This window comes from Narcine bancroftii, chromosome 8, assembly GCF_036971445.1.
Source record: "Narcine bancroftii isolate sNarBan1 chromosome 8, sNarBan1.hap1, whole genome shotgun sequence".
In the NCBI taxonomy this organism is placed as follows: Eukaryota; Metazoa; Chordata; class Chondrichthyes; order Torpediniformes; family Narcinidae; genus Narcine; species Narcine bancroftii.
This window is the reverse complement of record NC_091476.1, coordinates 153,722,296-153,740,668: the sequence shown is the minus strand read 5'-3', so window position 1 is coordinate 153,740,668 and position 18,373 is coordinate 153,722,296. Positions and strand designations below refer to the sequence as shown.

The window sequence follows — 18,373 nt, the reverse complement described above, 5'->3', positions numbered from 1 at the left end:
TCTGGCTCCTGAGTCTGTGCCTCCCAATTAATCTACAAACCTGTACATTTTGAAGGGTGGGAGGAAAGTGAAGAATCCAAGGGAAATCCACGCTGGTGTGGAGAGAATGTACAAAACAGCTTAAAGACAGCGCTGGATTTGAACCCTGATTTCTGGCACTGTGCTAGCTGCTGTGCTAAGCATCCTGCCCATTTGTTGTCTTCCTGTAACCAGTAGAAAAATGAGCAGTCTTTTGCTTCGCTGATTGGATAGTTTCTGTTCTGTCAAACAGATATTTATTTTTCCCCACAAAATGCAAACCCAAATTTTATTTTTAATTCTAGCCTTCCAGCCCATGAAACCTATGCTATCCAGTTACACCCAATTAACCCATGTCCCCTTTAAGTTTTGAAAGGTCGGAGTAACTAGGGCACCATGAGAAAACCCATGGTGAGTGGAAAGGGTATAAACTTGCAGACCGTGTGGATTCGACCCCAGGTCACCAATGTAGTATGACCCAATGACTTTTGTAGTGCTTGCAGTTTCAGCCAGGAGACGAATGTCTATTTTAAGGATTTCTGGGCAATAGGTTAACCCGCATTCCTACCCTACTAAATAGCATGAGGTTATGCTGTGTGTTGGACTTTGCAGGTGATGTGGAGTAACTCTCCGACTCAAGGTGGAGCAAGCAAACTCTAGCACTAAGATCTACTTACTTTGTTGTTACGTGCTGATAAATGTATCCAGGCAATGCTAGTTCAAATCAGATCAAAGGTTAAAGAACATTGTGGAACCTGGTTTTTATTTGCTAAGTTGTGACTCTGCCTTGTCCTCTCTTTTTGTCCGCAGCTGGGTTATTTACGAGTACAGCAACTTCCGAGGTCGGCAGATCCTCCTGGAACCCATTGAGATTCCAAATTGGCCCAAGTACAGCAGCTTCATCAGGATTGGATCCTTGATGCCAATCACACAGGTTAGTGCGAGACCTTGGGCTTGCAGATCAGTTACCGAGATTGAATCTCAATCCCACCCAATTCAATGTGGTACACTTGTCACGGATGTGAACCTGAGCACCATTCTGGTCCAGAGTGGACTCTCGTCCCTACCTTGCCACCTATCAGGACTATGCTGAAAAAATTGGCCATTCTTCGCATTCATTTGTACTGTCCCACCAAGACCACACACATATTTTCTGACTGAGCACTCTTTAGCCAGATGGCATTAACATTGACTTTTCTGGTTTCTGCTATCCTGGTTCCTCTTTTTTTTGTATTTTGTCTGCCATCTGATATTTGCCCTTTTTCTGCTTTGACTTCCCAGCTCCACCAACTCCTCTAGTTATGGCAGTCCACCTTTCCTCTCCTTGGAGTCCACTAGACACTTCACCTTTCCAGTTCTCCCCCCTCCCTTCACCTAGCCATCCTTCCTCCCCTTGATTGCTGCTGTCCCCTCCCTCCCTTCTCCCTCTATCTCCTCCTGCCTTTGTGACCACCCCCCTCTTTTGTTTGGACACCTGCAGACATTTTTTCCATACCTTGATGAAGGGCTCAAGCCCAAAATGTCAGCTAGTACTTTTACCTTTGCTATATAAAGGACACTGTTTGACCTGCGGAGTTTCTCCAGCTTTGTGTTTTTAATTCAACCACGATGTCTGCAGATTTTTGTCTTACTTCAAGCTCACCTTTAACCTTCGGGATATTTTATTCCTTACAAATAAGACAAATAAGGAGCAAGAAAATCTTTACTGTGGATTACCTGACATTTAATTGGTGAAGCTCTCCAACTTCTAATCTTTAGACCTCCCTACATTCCTTGTCTTTCCTTCTCTCCTATAATTCACAAGCTCTTACAGCCGAGCTTACAGGTGGAACTGACTGGCTTGGGTCCTCTGCACTGAAGACGGTGGTCCTTCAGCTTATGACGTCTGAGGAACCTGGAATGCTCTACGATATCCCTTGCACATTATTCATTTGATTCCTCTTTTGCAATTACAAAGAGAGAACATGTACTCACTCTTTCATTGTCCTGTGCTAATACCAAAACATCTTTTGTGCTTTCAGAAAGTGGCGTTTTTTAAAATCAAGAACAAGGAGATGGATGGCCTGCTGTCAGTACTTCGAAGTCAGGAGGATGTAAAATCTGGCCGGGTCATTGTTGCTCCTGAGAATAAGGAACTGGAGCAACTCTGGTACTATGAGGAAGGGCTGTTGAAGCCCAAGGTAAGGGCCTCTTATTGCTTCACCTAATCCACGGGAGATCTGCTGTGGCTCAGTGATGGTTTGGATAGCACTCTTTCCTTAAAGAGGATCTCATTATCAGGCCATGACCTTTCAATATGAAGTGCTCAAACGGTTGGGTATCAGTGGGCAGTAGAATACTTAAAGCTGATGAGGCTCAGGATTTCAAGATACTGGGGTGGAGTGAGAGTGGGTTAACTTGGCATGAAGAAATATTGTTAAGATGTTCAGGGCTTTCTAATCTTTGATCACAATCTCCAGCTCTATACCATTAGGACAGCCAATGAAAGAATAGAGATAGAAAATGGCCATTCAATTGAAAAGACCATTGTCATTTTGATCAATACCGAGCTCCACCCTCTCGAAAGCCAAGTCCATTTCACCGATTTGAGAAAACTGGTGAATTGGAGGCAAAAACAGCCAGAGCAAAGGGGAAGGAACAGCATTGGAAGAGGAAATTATTTGGGAAGTGTCTAGTGGACTCCAAGGAGAGGAAAGGTGGACTGCCATAACCAGAGGAGTTGGTGGAGCTGGGAAGTCAAAGCAGAAAAAGGGCAAATATCAGATGGCAGACAAAATACAAAAAGCACATCAGGAAGTGGAAATGGAAATAATGGAGACAAAGGTAGAAGAGAACCTACTGGTGGCTTCTTACACATCAGCTGGAAATTATAGTAATACCTACCTTTGAAAGTGAGTGTGATGCATTCAATATTATGGAAAGACTAATGGGTAGAAATTGCACGAGGGCCAATCACAGACCACCTAACCTTTAGATACAGGATTGGCACTATGGGCTGGAAGTTCGCTTAGGTTATTTTTTTTTAAAGAGAAAGATTGATCTTGCAATTATTTCTGCCAAGATAAATGCAACAACTGAAGTCTAACTATTTCAACATCAGTGACAAGATAATAATAGGAATAATAAAACTGATTTTTTAAAAGAAAAAGCCAAACATCTGAGAAACATCAAAAAGTGCAGCTGCTCGAATATTGGGCAACCATTGAGCTACTTGGGGAACCCAACAGGTCAGAGAGCACCCATGGGCAGAAATGGTTGGGTCCTTCATCAAGTCTCAATAAAGGGTCCTGATCCAAATCAAAAAATGTATTGGTACTTGAAGCTTAGATTGCCAAAGGGTGAATGAGGGCAATGTGAATGTTTAAAATTTCAAAAGACATTTTATAGCGTACAATACATTAAGCTTGTTTGGACAATTTTAGAAATCCATGGGATGAAAAAGTTAGTAGAAACATGGATAGAAAATTTGATCAAAAGGGCAGTTGTGAGAATCTTGTTATCAAACAAGATGGAGTTCCCTGGTACTTGATACCATAGCCGTGCTGCTTCTCCTTGTAAGGACATCAGTGCACTTTCTGACTCAACGCAGGTGCTACAATCTGGCTGATAAAATCACTTTAATAGTCAAATAATCCAAATGATATACAATTGACAAATTTATTAAGAGTTCTTTGGGAACCACAAATCTAAAAAGAGTCAACATGATGGAAAAAGTATTTTTTTTAGCAAAGAGGAATGTCATCTGATTTTCATCAATGTTTTGTCATCCAACTTGATTTCTATTTGGATTTACAGTTTGCCCCAGATATGAGCCTTCAGACCATTGGCACTCTAGGTGACACTGGCTCCAGGGTGGTGCTCTGGTCAGAGATAAGAGTGCCAAAGCATTTCTGGACATTTGAATTCAGTGGCACGATCCGAAGCCTCTTGTATGAAGGATTTGTTCTTGACATCAAAGGTGAGTGTTTCATAAACCATCAGTTTGTGAATGTCACCCCTTCAGCCGAGACAATAGCTGTCTCCTCATTGCCACTGGTGTTCCTAAATATTGCGAAGACTAGAACAGTTGTGTTCAGTTTGAGCTACAAATTCCAACGTCTAGACATCAACACCATTTCTCTTTCCAGCAACTGCTCACCAGCCTCATTAGAACCATATTAATCCATAAGTTAAGCTACTAACTATACATCAGCATCATTGTCAAGCTAATTTCATCCATCTCTACCATTGTCTTGGTCTAAACCCTAAATCATGCCTTTATTATTTGTTATTGATCATTATTCCACACCTTCCCTGTTGGCCTCTCAGCTTCAACCCTCGGTAATGTAAACTCAACCAAGACTCATTTCCTATCACTCACTTCCCATCAGTCCTGTGCTTGCTCCCTCCAACATGCATAATGCTTAGGATATTTTAAGATGCTGTAAAAATGCAAAGTATTGCTCTTGTCCTCACACACACAGTTTCTTCTGTTGATGCTGCCTGTTTCACCTTCTCATTAGCTTATAATTTCCTCAGAAGTTATTCAGTCTTTAGCTACCTGTCAACTCTAAAAACCCCTATTCCTTCCTGGGTTCTGGCTTCTCATCGCCTGTGATATTCAGCTAAGGCAGGAAAGCTGCTATCTTCATGATTAGTATTGCTTCTGTTTTACTCTCCCCTTCACCATCTAGCTTGATAGGGACCCACATTATGGTCTTTTGTGTGTTACACCTTTGTTTTCTACTTCAAAAGAGAATTACAGCAGGTCCTCACTTAATGTTGTTGATACATTCTTAGAATATTCGGCTTTAAGTGAAATGACGTTAAACGAAACCTACCAGCATCTGGTTCAAACCCAAACAATAACAAATTGGGCATGGCATTTTATTTTTAATTTTTTTTATAATCAACGTTAGAATGAAATGACATTGAACAAAACAGTTATTCAAAGACTTGCTGTACTGTACATCTTATTCATATAAAACTAAAGCAGTTTTTAAATTTGTTTTTGAATGGTGAAGAAGAACTTTTGATTCCAAATGAGGCAGCCTAAAACACAACTGCCTTCCCATCCATCAGTCTGTAGCTCGTGTGCACTCCATCTTTTTACCAAGAGAACACCAACCAATTAATTTCCTCCCTCTGCTGATTACATGCAGGAAAAGGTGTGATTCTCAATTATGCATTCATCTGGCTTCTGTGGTCCCCTGTCTCCAACCTCCCCAAATCTAGGGAAGGAAAGACCCCTCCTTGGTCTTGCAGTGTCGAATCATTTAATATGTGCGCTGTCAATAAATTGTGCCAAGAACGCTTAGAGATGGGTGGCCTGTGGATGTGGCAATGGCCTCAAGATAAGGGCTCGTATCCTCAGAAAATAGGGGATAAGAAGTCTCCATACACTTGAATATTTGTTCACTACATTTTATCTTTCTCCTTTACATTAGGTGGGAAATCTTATGATAAGGACTCTGCGATGATCTGTAAATGTGAAGAGCAGAATCCAGTCCAACAATGGGAGATTCAGATGCTGTAACAACACAAACTCCAAAGTGCTAGACTTCTGACACAGGAACTATCTTTCTCTTGAGCTACCTTTCCAGATTTCTGTTATGTCTTACAAAGAAAGATGGGCAGAAATTGAGGGATATGTGTGAGATGGGCAAAGTGTAAACCCCATTCACCAACAGATACCAATCTTTGAAAAATAATTACATCAGTGTGATACTTTATCATTGTCTATTTTTATAACTTCCACCAATATTTGTCTTTCATATTCTGCAATTAAAAAGGGTGAACCATTAAAAAAATTAATTGATCCCTTTAAGAGAAATAATTCAGCCACTGATTACTTGAGGTTATTGATCTGTGGATAACTGGGCAGGTTCACCTGTATGGTGCTCTGTTGGCTCAAAGCTGCATCAAGTCAAGCAGGAAGGGGGAGGTTACAGGTTCTCTTTCCTGGACAGTTCAGTGAGTTGATCTGGTTGTTGTGATTGATTATTGGAAATAAATTATGAAATAATTAAATCCCATTTCACAATGGACTGGTACCATTGGGTGGTTACTCCACTGTATTTCTAACCTTGCATATGGGGTCACAATTGGATGGTTTTGTCAGACTAGATAGTTCTTTTATAGAAGCTTTGTAAATGACCAGATAGCTACACAGTGAGCAACTGGAAAGGGAAGTTGTTAAACTCCAAACTATGTTCACATTCCATTATCCTACTGGGGTCATCTCTGAGCTTAAACCTAATTTAGGGTGTAACTAGACACCACTACTGCTGACAGCAGAGTAGGTCTGGTGTATTTTTCACTAAATTGTGAGCTTTGGAATTTTTGTTTCTAACTCAGAAAATAGGACTGCATTCTGGTGACGGTGCCGGTAGAATTGTGCACCCCCCCACCCCCACCCCACCCCAAGAGTCAGAGCACCTGGTGCTGTGGCCTGGTGACTGTTGGAGCCCAGTAGGAGGGAGAACCTGTGGAACTGTACCCCTCTAAAAGTTAGTGCCTTTGAAATTGTAGGCAGTCAAGAAACAGCGAATGTGGAAGGCTCACTGTGTGACGTCTCCTGCTCTTTACTTGGGCTAGCAGGATTATTAAAGTTCAGGATTTATTTAAATTCCCATTTAGATATGCTTTGAGATGCTAAGCATGAACAGTGTCTATTCTGTCTGTATTGTATAATAGGGACAAAAATGGTATTACTTTTTATTGAGTTTTATAGTTGGAAATGAATGTTATAAGCAAATAAACAATTCCATGTTTAAAAAAAAAGATGCACTATATATGGTGTTCAATATAAAATATATTTTTTTAATTTAGATAGATAATTCCATAATAAAACTTGTGAATACCCATTGATTAATGAGAATATTGTTCCTTCAATCAGTTCAATGAATTGGGAAAAGGCTGTGTGGAGGTTCTCCTTCAGGACAGAAGGCAGAAATCATTGTGCAAAAAAGGTGAAAATCCATTTTTCAGTGTGTTCACCAAATCCAGGCATCCTACATTTTTGTGAAGTGAGCACAAAGGCAGAGTTTAATCAGTAGCTTAACTTCCTGCCCTCTGCAGCTGCTTCCAGGAGAGTTGAATTGAATATTTCCAGAGATCCACCGATCTGCAGCATCTCTGGATGCTATGATGGTTTTTTTATTGTGTAATAAAGAAACTTGGGTTCTTTTAAGACAACTATACTTTATTAGCTAATGTACACACACAACTGTGTGGAGGCATCCATCTTGAATCCAATCCAAGCTGCCATAAAATGAGTCTCCAACTCCCTCTAGTGGTCACTAGCACTCTCACTATAGGTGCCACTGTATTATTTTCAGCAAAGAAATGCATTTGAACTGTATCTTCAGTATCCAATAAGATCATCAAGATCCAATACATCTATCATAACGTACACAGTTGACATCAAACGTGTGCAGAGCAAGGTCCTACAATATCCATTGAATAAGGCATGTGCTTACTGATGTTGGTTGATCAGTAATTATTATCCTCAGGGCATAAAGGTTTTTTGTCCATTCATGAGAGCAGATGAGACCTCTCTTTTAATAACTCATCTAGTAAGGTGTGTTACAGATAATGAAACTTTCCTTCACTACCACTGGAAGCATTGGCCTGGATTCTTCAAAGGGGTTCAAACCCACAATACTTTAATGCTGTCGAAAGTATCACTCAATAAGGATCTCTATGAATTTTTTTTTTAAAGTTTTCTTTGGCAGAGTTTTGGATTTGACTCTCCGATTTCTGGACTCTCTGACCAAGTTGATACTTTTTGCTGAGGCCTACTCAGGTCCCAAATTATTATTTTATATACCAGATTCAAGGAAGAGATCATGTTGTACTTGTCACATGCTGCATTTGTACTAAGTATGCCAGAGTCTCTCCGTCCTTGTGCAAACCAAGAGCAGGATGCCATTCAAGACTGTGTTCTCACTTGAGTACATCCCAACTGCCACTATCTAGAGGGTCATCTTCCTAATCTTAAAAGTTTAAAGTTTCTCAAATAATTTCAGATCTAAATCATGTCCCACTTACAGCATTTAGTCTTGGGCTGATGTGTGGTATGCAATAGCTAGACGATAACCACTCCCATTAAGAAAACCCTAACCTACAGTATTCCCCTTGGCATTCAAGTATATATTTTTGACCTCATTTGTACACAAGGGTGATCACTTTCGACCTGCAATATAAATTTTTTATTGCATTAGCTGATCAGGTTGGGTTAATTTCTCCAATACTTTTTTAAAAGTCGTGTTATCTCTTTGATCTCTTTTCTTCCTGTAGATTTTTAACTTCCAATAATTTCTGGGAGATTTTCTGAGCCATTTTTATGAAGGCAGAAGAAATATTTGCCTAAGAGATTCTCCAGAATCTCTTTACTATAATGTCTCCACATTAACTACACCTAACCTTTTCCATTTCATGGAAGCCTGAAAGTGGTTACAGTTTGTATGTTTCCTGTTGATCTACTCTCAGATTCTATTTTCCCTTTCTTTATCAATTGCTAAATTCTGAACTTGGTCATTCCCCTGGCTTGCTGCCCTTTTTGGCAATCTTGTACCTTTCCTTCATTCTAATATTGTTTTGATTTCCTTTCAGTGCCATTTGTAGATGACTTTTCCTGCTTGGTTTTCTTAATAAGGTTTATGGTGTGTCCATACATGTGCTTTAAATGTTAACCATTATGTTTTTTCACTTTCCTACCTTTTTTAATATAGCTTTCCAGGTTAACTTAATCTTCTGTCTTTGTAGTTTGCATTATTCAGATGGAAAACCTAATTTCAGATTGAACTAAATCACTTTCATTTTAAAATGATCACAAAACTGTACTCATTTGCACATTATCAATTAAACGTTTATCATGACACAATATAGGTACTAGATTTAAATATGCTGTTCTTTCATAGGTTCTTCAATATCTAGCTATTAACAGATTTGCATGTTACCTAGACAATGTGTCCTAGTCACAGTCTGATGAACATCGCCCTGCCCTCCACATATTCTCTGCATTGCCTTGCATGGTGTTATACTCACGTAAACATTGATCAGTAACATCATGGGATACAACCTATGCCTGCAGTGGCTGTGATGGCCGTATTCCCATCACTGACAACAATGCGAATTTTCCTTGAACAAGAATAAAGTTCTTGTTTCCTTGACTTCAATTCAGCATAAGCTGTACAAATTACTTTCTAAGCATTTGCATAAATTTCTCCACTTCGTTGCTGGTGTGTGGCCACAGTGCACTATGAAACCTGTGTAACCACAAACATCCTAAAATTCACTGATTTTCGTCAGTGGTCCAAAATCTCTCCTCTGTAGATTTTGGTACTTTTCAAGATGTGGAGTAGTTTTCATGGATATGGAACTAGTGATCTCCAATAATTATCAACAAAGAGAAGTAAATTTAACATTGGTGAATGGAGCCGCATAACAATATCAACCCATGGTCCACTGGGTAACTTTGACATTTTAATCAGTTCTTGTTGATCGGTAATATTGTGGATCCTTAGAATACTGCATATTTTTGGTTTGTGATCAACTAAGCAACATATTCATGGGATTATATATTCTCTCATTTAGTTTTCACAGTTCATTTATGTGAGTGGAAAGAAAAAGGTTGAGGAACACTGGCCTATAACAATAATAATAAACTTAATTAAAATCTGAGTTTGAGATCTGAGGGAGGTTCTTGCAGTGTATCTGTGCCATCACTAGAGGGTGCCACGTTCCTATTTGACTGAATTGCACCCGGCTTTGTTGCAGCTTCAGTTTTACTTGGTGTCATCGTTTTGAACATGCTGTCCTTGCTCGCGTAACCAATAGATTGCAAAACAGCCTATATCAGTGCTCTTAATGAGGCAATTTGAGGAACTTCCCATGTGATCAGTATGTTAAGCATTGATACTGTGCTGAATGAAACTCAGTGTGTCATGGATAGGTGAGATTACAAAAAAAATGTGTTAACATTCTTGAATTTGAATGTCAATGGCAATGAAAATATTCCAAGGCAAAGATGTTAACGTCACAATTCAAGGACTATGTCAGAAGTGGTAAGGTTCTGGTAAAGGGTCTTTGATGTGAAGCATGAACTCTGTTTCACTCTTCACCGATGCTACCTGGCACTGAGTATTCCTGCCCTTTTCTCTTTCTATTTTAAATTTTCCAGCATCTCTAGTTTTTAAAATAAGTGATATCATTTTCCTCGCTAAGTTAGAGTGGAACACTATTCTAGCGCCAGTGATTCAGGTTCAAATCCAGCTCTGCTCGTAAGGGGTTTGTATGTTCTTCCTGTGTCTGCCTGGGTTTCCTCCAGGTGCTCCAGTTTCCTCCCACCCTTCAACATGTATGGGGGAGTTGTAGGTTAATCAGGGTATTTATGCAGTACAGGCAAGTGGGCCGGAAGGGCCTGTTACCATGCTGTGTGCCTAATTTTTTTAAAAAAACAAGATGCAAAAGGATTTTTTCACCCGTTGTGCTGCTTTGCCAATAGCAATAAATCTATACCTGTGCTTAATTATTCAATGATTTTTGGGAGGAATGGAATTCATCCTTGTGGCTTCGAAATTATTGAGAAAACAATGAGCTGCTGCCACCGTGCAGCTTTCTTGGATAGAAATGGTCTTAATACAGGGTCTTGACCCAAAATATTGACTGGCTATTTCCACACACAGATATTGCCTGGCCCACTGAGTTCCTTCAACACTCATTAGGTGTTTTTTTTAATGGAGTGACACTACATTGATGCCAGCTCCATTGGGGGGAGGGGAGTGGAGGGAGAAAAAGACAGGCTTACCTTTTTATGGAGAATGCCTATAAGGCTGCTCCAGCATTGCTTTAATAGACAGAGGTGTCAGGATCCACCCTCCAGAGCTGAAGGAGGCTGAGTGAGTGTGCAGTAGGGCCACCCGTTGCAGGGAGTACAAACTTGCACATCGAGCAATGGCCATCTTCATTACTCGTAAGCCCCCACGCGGCTGGAACCGCTCTGGAAATGCGGAGAACATCTGCCTTTACGTTAGCTCTTTTTCTCCGTCGATTAAAAAGGCCTATTGTTTGCTAATGTTTCAGACCAATGATCTTTCATCAGAACCAGGAAATGTTGAAAATCAAGTAGGAAGGCTGCAGATCTCCCAAAAAATGTCTGAGATGTTGAGAATGAGTGACACAACAGAGAGTTGAGCCAGCTGTAAGAGGACAATGAGGTCCAACTAATTGCAGATGAGCTGTCCTATGACCAATCTGCTGGTTATTTTCTCCCTGGGAACACAGGTTCAAACTGCTCGTAGAGTGAATTCATCCCTCCTTGGACAGAATCAGAATTTATTGGCTCGAACAAATTTGTTGTTTTGCGACAGCGTCACAGTGCGAACATTTTGAAATAAATAAAAATGGTGCAAGAAAAGGAAAAAAAAAAGCTGTCCTTGTGCTGCTGAGGTGCTCATCTTCAGGCTCCTGTATCTTTTTCCCGATTGGTAGCAGAGTAAAGAGGGCATAGTCTGGGTATTGGCGGTCCTTGAGAACAGAATCTGCTGTCTTAAGACACTGCCTCTTGTAGATCTCCTAGATCAAGTGAAGACTGGTGGCTGTGATGTCACAGGCTAAGTTAACAATGGTCTGGATTTTATGTCCTGTCCTAAGCGTTGGCACCTCCATACTGGACAATGATGCAACCAAACAGAATCTCTCCACAGTATACCTGTAGACGTTCTTGAGAGTCTTTGGTGACATACCGAATCTCCTCAAATTTCTCACAAAGTATACCTGCTGGCGAGCCACCTCCATGATTGCATCGACGTAGAAGCTCTAGGACAGATCCTCAGAGATGCTGACACCGAGGAATCTGAAGTTCTTGACCCTCTCGAAGACGAGCCCATGTTCTCATGATTTCCTCCTGTTTAGTCCACAGCTATCTCCTTGGTTTGATGATGTTGAAAGGTTGTTGTTGTGACACCATTCAACTAGCTGATCTAGTTCCCTCCTGTACCCTTCCTCACTGTCATCTGTGATCTTGCCGACAACCGTGGTGTCATCAGCAGATTTATAGATATCATTTGAATGAAGCCAAGCTTCACAGTCACGGGTATGGAGTGAGCATAGCAGTGGGCTAAGCACACATCTTTGAGGTGCAACTATGTTGATCATCAGTAAGGAGGAAAAGGCAAAGTGGCAATTCTGGAGGAAACTATAGACGTGCCAGCTATGGCATTACAGCCTATAAAGCGAAGGCAAAAACTATAGATGGGAACATTACCCAATGAACGAAATACCTTCTATGCCCACTTTGAGAAGAAGAACCATAAAATGCCTTCTAGAATCCTTGCAAAGGCTGAGGACCCTGTGGTATCTGTCTCTGAGAATGATATCAGAACATCATTCAAGTGGGTGAGCCCTCGCAAGGCATCAGGCCCTGATGGCATGAAACTGAAAATCTGTACCAACCAACTAGCAGGACTGTTCACGGACATTTTCAACCTCTCATTGTGGCAGTCAAAGGTTTCCACCTGCTTCAAAAGGACATCATTCATCCTGGTACCCAAAAGAGTAGTGTGAGCTGCCTCAACGACTATCACCCAGTAGCACTAACGTCTACTGTGATGAAATGCTTCAAGCGATTGGTCAAGGCCAGAATTAACGCATACCTAAATAAAGATCTGGTCCCACTACAATTCACCTACTGTCCAAATCACTCCATAGCAGATGGAATATCGCTGGCTCTCCACTCAGCTCTGGACCACCTCAAAAACAGCAATTCATACATATGGCTGCTTTTCATTGACTAGAGCTCGGCCATCAATACCATTATTCCCTCAGTCCTGGTCAAGAAGCTACAGACTCCAGGCCTCTGTAACCCCTCTGCGATTGGGTCTTTGACTTTCTCATAGGAACTCAGTATGAATTGGAAACAATATCTTCTCCCCACTGATCATCAACACAGGCGCACCCCAAGGATGCGTGATTAGCCCACTGCTCTACTCACTATACACCCATGACTGTGGCCATGCACAAATCATGCTATCTGCATGTTTGCTGATGGCACCACAGTTGTCGGAAGAATCACAAATGGCAATGAGGAAGCGAACAGAAGGGAGATGGGTCAACTCGTTGAATGGCATAATGACAACCTTGTGCTCAGTGTCAACAAAAGCAAGGAGGTGATTGTGGACTTCAGGAGGTTAGGGGAACACGACCCAGTCCTCATCAAGGGCTCCGTAATGGAAGGGTCAATAACTTCAAATTCTTGGGTGTCAACATCTCCAACCATCTGTCCTGGAGCCTCCCCATTGATGCAATCACAAAGAAGGTTCTCCAGGAGCTATACTCTGTAAGGTGTTTGAAGTGGTTCGGTATGTCTCAGACTCTCGTAAACATCTATAGATGCATCACTGCCTGGTACGGAGGCACCAACTCTTAGGACAATAATAAACTCCAGAGGGTTGCTAATTCGGCCTGCAGCATCACAGGCACCAGACTTCATTCCATTGAGGACATATACATGAGGTAGCATCTTAAAAAAACAGCCTCTATCCTCAAAGACCCCCACCACTCAGGCCATGCCCTCTTCACTCTGGTACCATCAGGGGAAAGGTACAAGAGCCTAAAGACGAGCACTCAGTGGCACAAGGACAGCTTCTTCCCCACTGCCATCTTGAATAATCAATGAACCAAAGTCACTGCCTCACTTTCCGTCCACTATTATTGTTATTATATTTTTTTTTATATAGTGATATCCTAAGATGGTTATAATATGTATGTTTGCACTATGAGGCTGGTGCAAAACATCAAATTTCATGAGGTTCATGACAATAAATTCTGATTCTGATTGTGTTTCCAATTCGTACTGACTGTGGTCTTCCAATGAGAAAATCAAGGACCCAGGTGCAGAGGCCCAAGGTTTGGAGCTTGGTAAATGTGAGGTGAGAATTATTCTTGTTGGTCCTTGATTATGGAAGGGAAATTAGCTCTATACATCAGCTCCCTTTTCCTGCCTGTGAAATGTGCTGCATGTGTGGAAGTGGAAGGAACCTGTACTCAAACACCAAGCTCACTTTCCCATCACAAGCCTCAATAACCTCCAAATGCAACTTTCTAAAGTTGTATATGGAAGTCCAATGCTGCTAGATCTGGTAACTTAACAATGTCTTTCATTTGATAAGAAGACGCAAAGTTATAAGGAGTCATAAAATTATACAGCAGAAAATAATGCTCTTCAACCCTACTGCTCTAATCCTACCAAGTTGTCTGCCCACAGCCTGGGACTAGCTCGGATAATGTGATTGGGGGACCTTCTGGTGACATGCTCATGGGAACCAGGTATCAGAACCGGGATTCAAGAGGGTGCGGTGGGCTCCTGAAAGGCCTTGGGCACTATAGACTTCCTAATCATGTCAGAGGGTTCGATCTGGAGCTGCTTGATTAAGCAGCTGTCTGTGTGGCCGCAGAAGCTGTGGGAGCACTGGAGGTGAATCCACGGAGACTCAATGACTCTGAAGGGAGTCTCTTTTGCTTTACCTTTTCTAGTACTGTAAAGGGCACCATGAGCCACTAAAGGTTGCCTTGCAACTGGCAAAAGACAATTTCATATAATTTTACTTATTCTGTACTATTGCATGACAATAAAGGAATTTTTTTTTCACACTTCCAATGAGAAAATCAAGGACCCAGGTGCAGAGGCCCAAGGTTTGGAGCTTGGTAAATGTGAGGTGAGAATTATTCTTGTTGGTCCTTGATTATGGAAGGGAAATTAGCTCTATACATCAGCTCCCTTTGAACCATATCAACCAAAATACACATAAACATTTCCCTCTTAAATATACACAGTAGGATTTTCTCCCCTTTAATCCCCCCTACCATCCCTACCCCCTCCAAACCCATTAAATGTTCAACATATACAATACAATAAAATCATTAAACAATGTCATCACACAACGAAAATAAACAAGAAAAATGTGTCATTTACTTTTACAAGTCATTTTGTCTTCTTATCATTTTAGGGGGTGGAGGTCCAAGGCAAGCCCTCTCTGTTATGTTCCATGTACGGCTCCCAAATTTGTTCAAATAATGTGACTTTATTTTTTTAATTATATGTTATTTTTTCCAATGGAATACATTTCTTCATTTCTATGTACCATTGCTGTACTCTCAGGCTCTCTTCTGATTTCCAAGTTGAAAGTTTTTTTGCTACAGCTGAGGCTATCATACTAAATCTTTTTTGCACTCCATCCAGTTTGAAGCCTAATTCTTTACTTATGTGACTTAGAAGAAAGATCTCTGGACTTTTTGGTATGTTATTTTTTTGTAATTTTATTTAATATCTGATTTAGATCTTCCCAAAACTTTTTCACTTTCTCACATGCCCAAATTGCATGTACTGTTGTTCCCATTTCCTTCTTACAGCAAAAACATCTATTTGATAATGTTGGATCACATTTATTTAACTGTTGGGGCGTGATATATAACCTGTGTTACCAATTATACGGTATCATGTGTAACCTTGTGTTTATTATATTCTTCATAGTTCCAGAGCATAACTTTTCCCATGATTCATTTTTTATCTTTATGTTTAAATTTTTTCCCACTTTTCTTTGGGTTTATAGCTTATTTCATCATTTTCCTTCTCTTGCAGCTTGATGTACATGTTCATTATAAATCTTTTTATTATCACTGTGTCTGTAATCACATATTCAAAGCTGCTTCCTTCTGGTAATCTCAGTCTGTTTCCCAATTTGTCCCTTTAAGTAGGATTTCAGTTTGATGGTATGCAAACATTGTTCCGAGTTATTCCATATTTGTACTTCATTTGTTCAAATGTTAATAAATTATTTCCCAATAAAACAATTTTCTATTCTTTTAATTCCTTTTCTCTCCCATTCTCTAAAGGAAAGGTTATCTATTGTAAAAGGGATTAGCTGATTTTGCATCAATAATAATTTGGTAGTTGGTAATTTGTTTGTTTTCCTTTCTAAGTGAATCTTCTTCCATATATTGAATAAATGATGCTTTTCATCCCACTTATAAAGTATATGATCCGGTACCTTCTCCCCAATTTTATCTAGCTCTATCTTAGTCCAATCTGGTTTTTCCCTTGTCTGATAAAAATCTGATAGATACCTTAATTGTGCTGCTCTATAATAATTTTTAAAGTTTGGTAACTGAATGTGGAAGGTCTCCTCTGAGATTGGTTTGATTTGAGACGGACAAGAAATATCTAATATTTCAATGACTACATTGATACCATAAACAAGTGCAATAGAATTACTGGTCTACATGAAGAAATGTATAGATAAGCAATTAATTGGGTTTATAGGGTGTCTTGTACATCAGGATATCCAAATGATTCTTTGCAATGAACAAATCATTTTCATTTTATAGGCAGGTTATGTGGAAAACATGGGATCCTGCAGAATGTGTGAAGCTTTCTTACTGGTATCACTGTATTTAAAATATTAGGTTTTCTAAGAATGTTAATATCATGTGATATTGAGAATTTGTTAATACCTTTTGGAATTTGAGGTTTTATTATTATTTTACAAATTCATTGGGAGTGTTTTAATATTTTAGATTCTGGGAGTGTATGGCTGTAACTGTACCAATATATTTTGTGGAAATTCCTGGAGTACATTAATATTTTAAGGCTCCCTTGGGACCCTTGGAAGTTTGCAAATATTTTATTGACTTACTGGGAGCTCATGAATACTTCATGAAGTCCCCCAGAGCCCATTAATGTTTTATGGATTCTTTGGAAGCTCATCAATAATTGAAGGGATCTCTAGAATATTTTTAATATTTAATGGCTGTTTGGGAATGTTCAAATACATCCAATGGAATTCCCAGTAGCATGCTAATATTGAGGAGTCTTTTGGCCTTTGGGGACATTGAATTGAACGGCACAGAGATCAGTCCTTTAGCATAATTTGTCCATGCCAACCTTTGGCCCATCCACACCAATCCCATTTGTCCACATTAGGTACATATCCTTCATTGCCTATTCAAATGCCCACCTAAATATATCAAACAAATCTGATTCCACCACATCTTCTAGCAGCGTTTCAGATATCAACTGCTTTCCCTCTCAAATTAGTTTTAAAAATCCTTCCTCTCACCTTAAACTTATGTCCTTTTGTTTTAATATTTCTACCATGGGGATAAAAGATTCTGATAAACTACCCTATCCATGCCTCTCATAATTTAATATACCTCTCTCAAGTCACCCCTCACCCTTCTTCACTCTAGGGAAAACAAGTCCAACTTATCCAATCTCTCCCCTTAGAGACCTCAAATCTAGGTAGTGTCATGGTGAATCTCATCTGATAAAAATACAACCACATTCTTCATGAGAAATAATGTGCAACATATTTAAAGTGCCTTCTCACCAACGTTTTAGATTTAGAAGGGCACTTGAAGAGGCAAATCATTGAAGAATATGGACCTCATGAGGGCCAGTGGGATGATAGAAGTCAGCTCATAAGTACAACCTGACAAAACTGTTCTCTGGTCCTCGGTACAAAATATGCAAATGCACAACTAGACATACCACACATACAGATATTCAGTACAATTCAGTGTCTCCAAAGGCCCAAAGACTCCTAAATATTAACATGTAAAGTTGTGAAATATCATATTTATACCAAATTTGTATTCTATGCCCCAACCTATGAAGGCAAGCATGCCATATGCCTTCTTCATTACCCTATCCACTTGTGCAACTACTTTCAGAGAACTATAAATTTAAAACCCAAGGTTGATCGAGTTTATTGCACAAATTTAAAAATTGGTGGTTGCAGACTGTGAGGAGGAGAGAATATGGCCCGCCAAATTCCAAAGTGATGCTCTTGAGGTGGTACTGGAAGTCCAACCCAAGTATCACAAATGTGCAGAGATGGGAAATGACCAACAGTTTAAAATTGTCATAGGTAGTGCCCTGTACAGTTAGTGTTACCATGTAGTAACCACGAATCTCTGCCGACTGGGACTTGGATGCCATGGGTATCTTGCAGCTGAATGGAGTCACCATGAGTGAGCAGTCCTGCACAACATCAGGTGGACAAAACTTTACGTGGGGGATGTCTATTCATTTTGACCTCCATCACTGAACGAGCGAGCTGGTCAGGGTTGTTCTGTTTAAGTGTAATCTAAGCCAGTACCCGGTCATTATCAGAATCTATATCAGTTTCAGACTGGTAAGAATGGCAGCCCCCATGGCACTCATGTGGTGCAGTTGTTCGGGGGCGGAAGTGACACCGGAAGAGACGCTGGCCAAGGTGGCAACCTCATGTTGGCTGGGGAAGGAAATGATTCTGAGTATGATGCTGGCCAAGATGTCTGCCCCCACTGCCCACAAGTGGCGCTGCTTGGGAGA

At 40.3% G+C, this 18,373-nt stretch overlaps 1 protein-coding gene across 1 annotated transcript in view; it reads left to right on the top strand.

Annotated features, from left to right (window-relative positions):
* Positions 1–6,774, top strand: part of LOC138742133 (beta/gamma crystallin domain-containing protein 2-like) — a 70,533-nt gene extending 63,759 nt beyond the window's left edge. The window contains exons 18-21 of the mRNA XM_069896316.1: positions 829–952; positions 2,040–2,198; positions 3,814–3,976; positions 5,445–6,774. Coding sequence (XP_069752417.1) covers positions 829–952; positions 2,040–2,198; positions 3,814–3,976; positions 5,445–5,533 — 535 coding nt within the window. The 3' untranslated portion in view covers positions 5,534–6,774. The remainder of the gene's footprint in view (positions 1–828; positions 953–2,039; positions 2,199–3,813; positions 3,977–5,444) is intronic.
* The last annotated feature ends 11,599 nt before the right edge of the window (positions 6,775–18,373 follow it).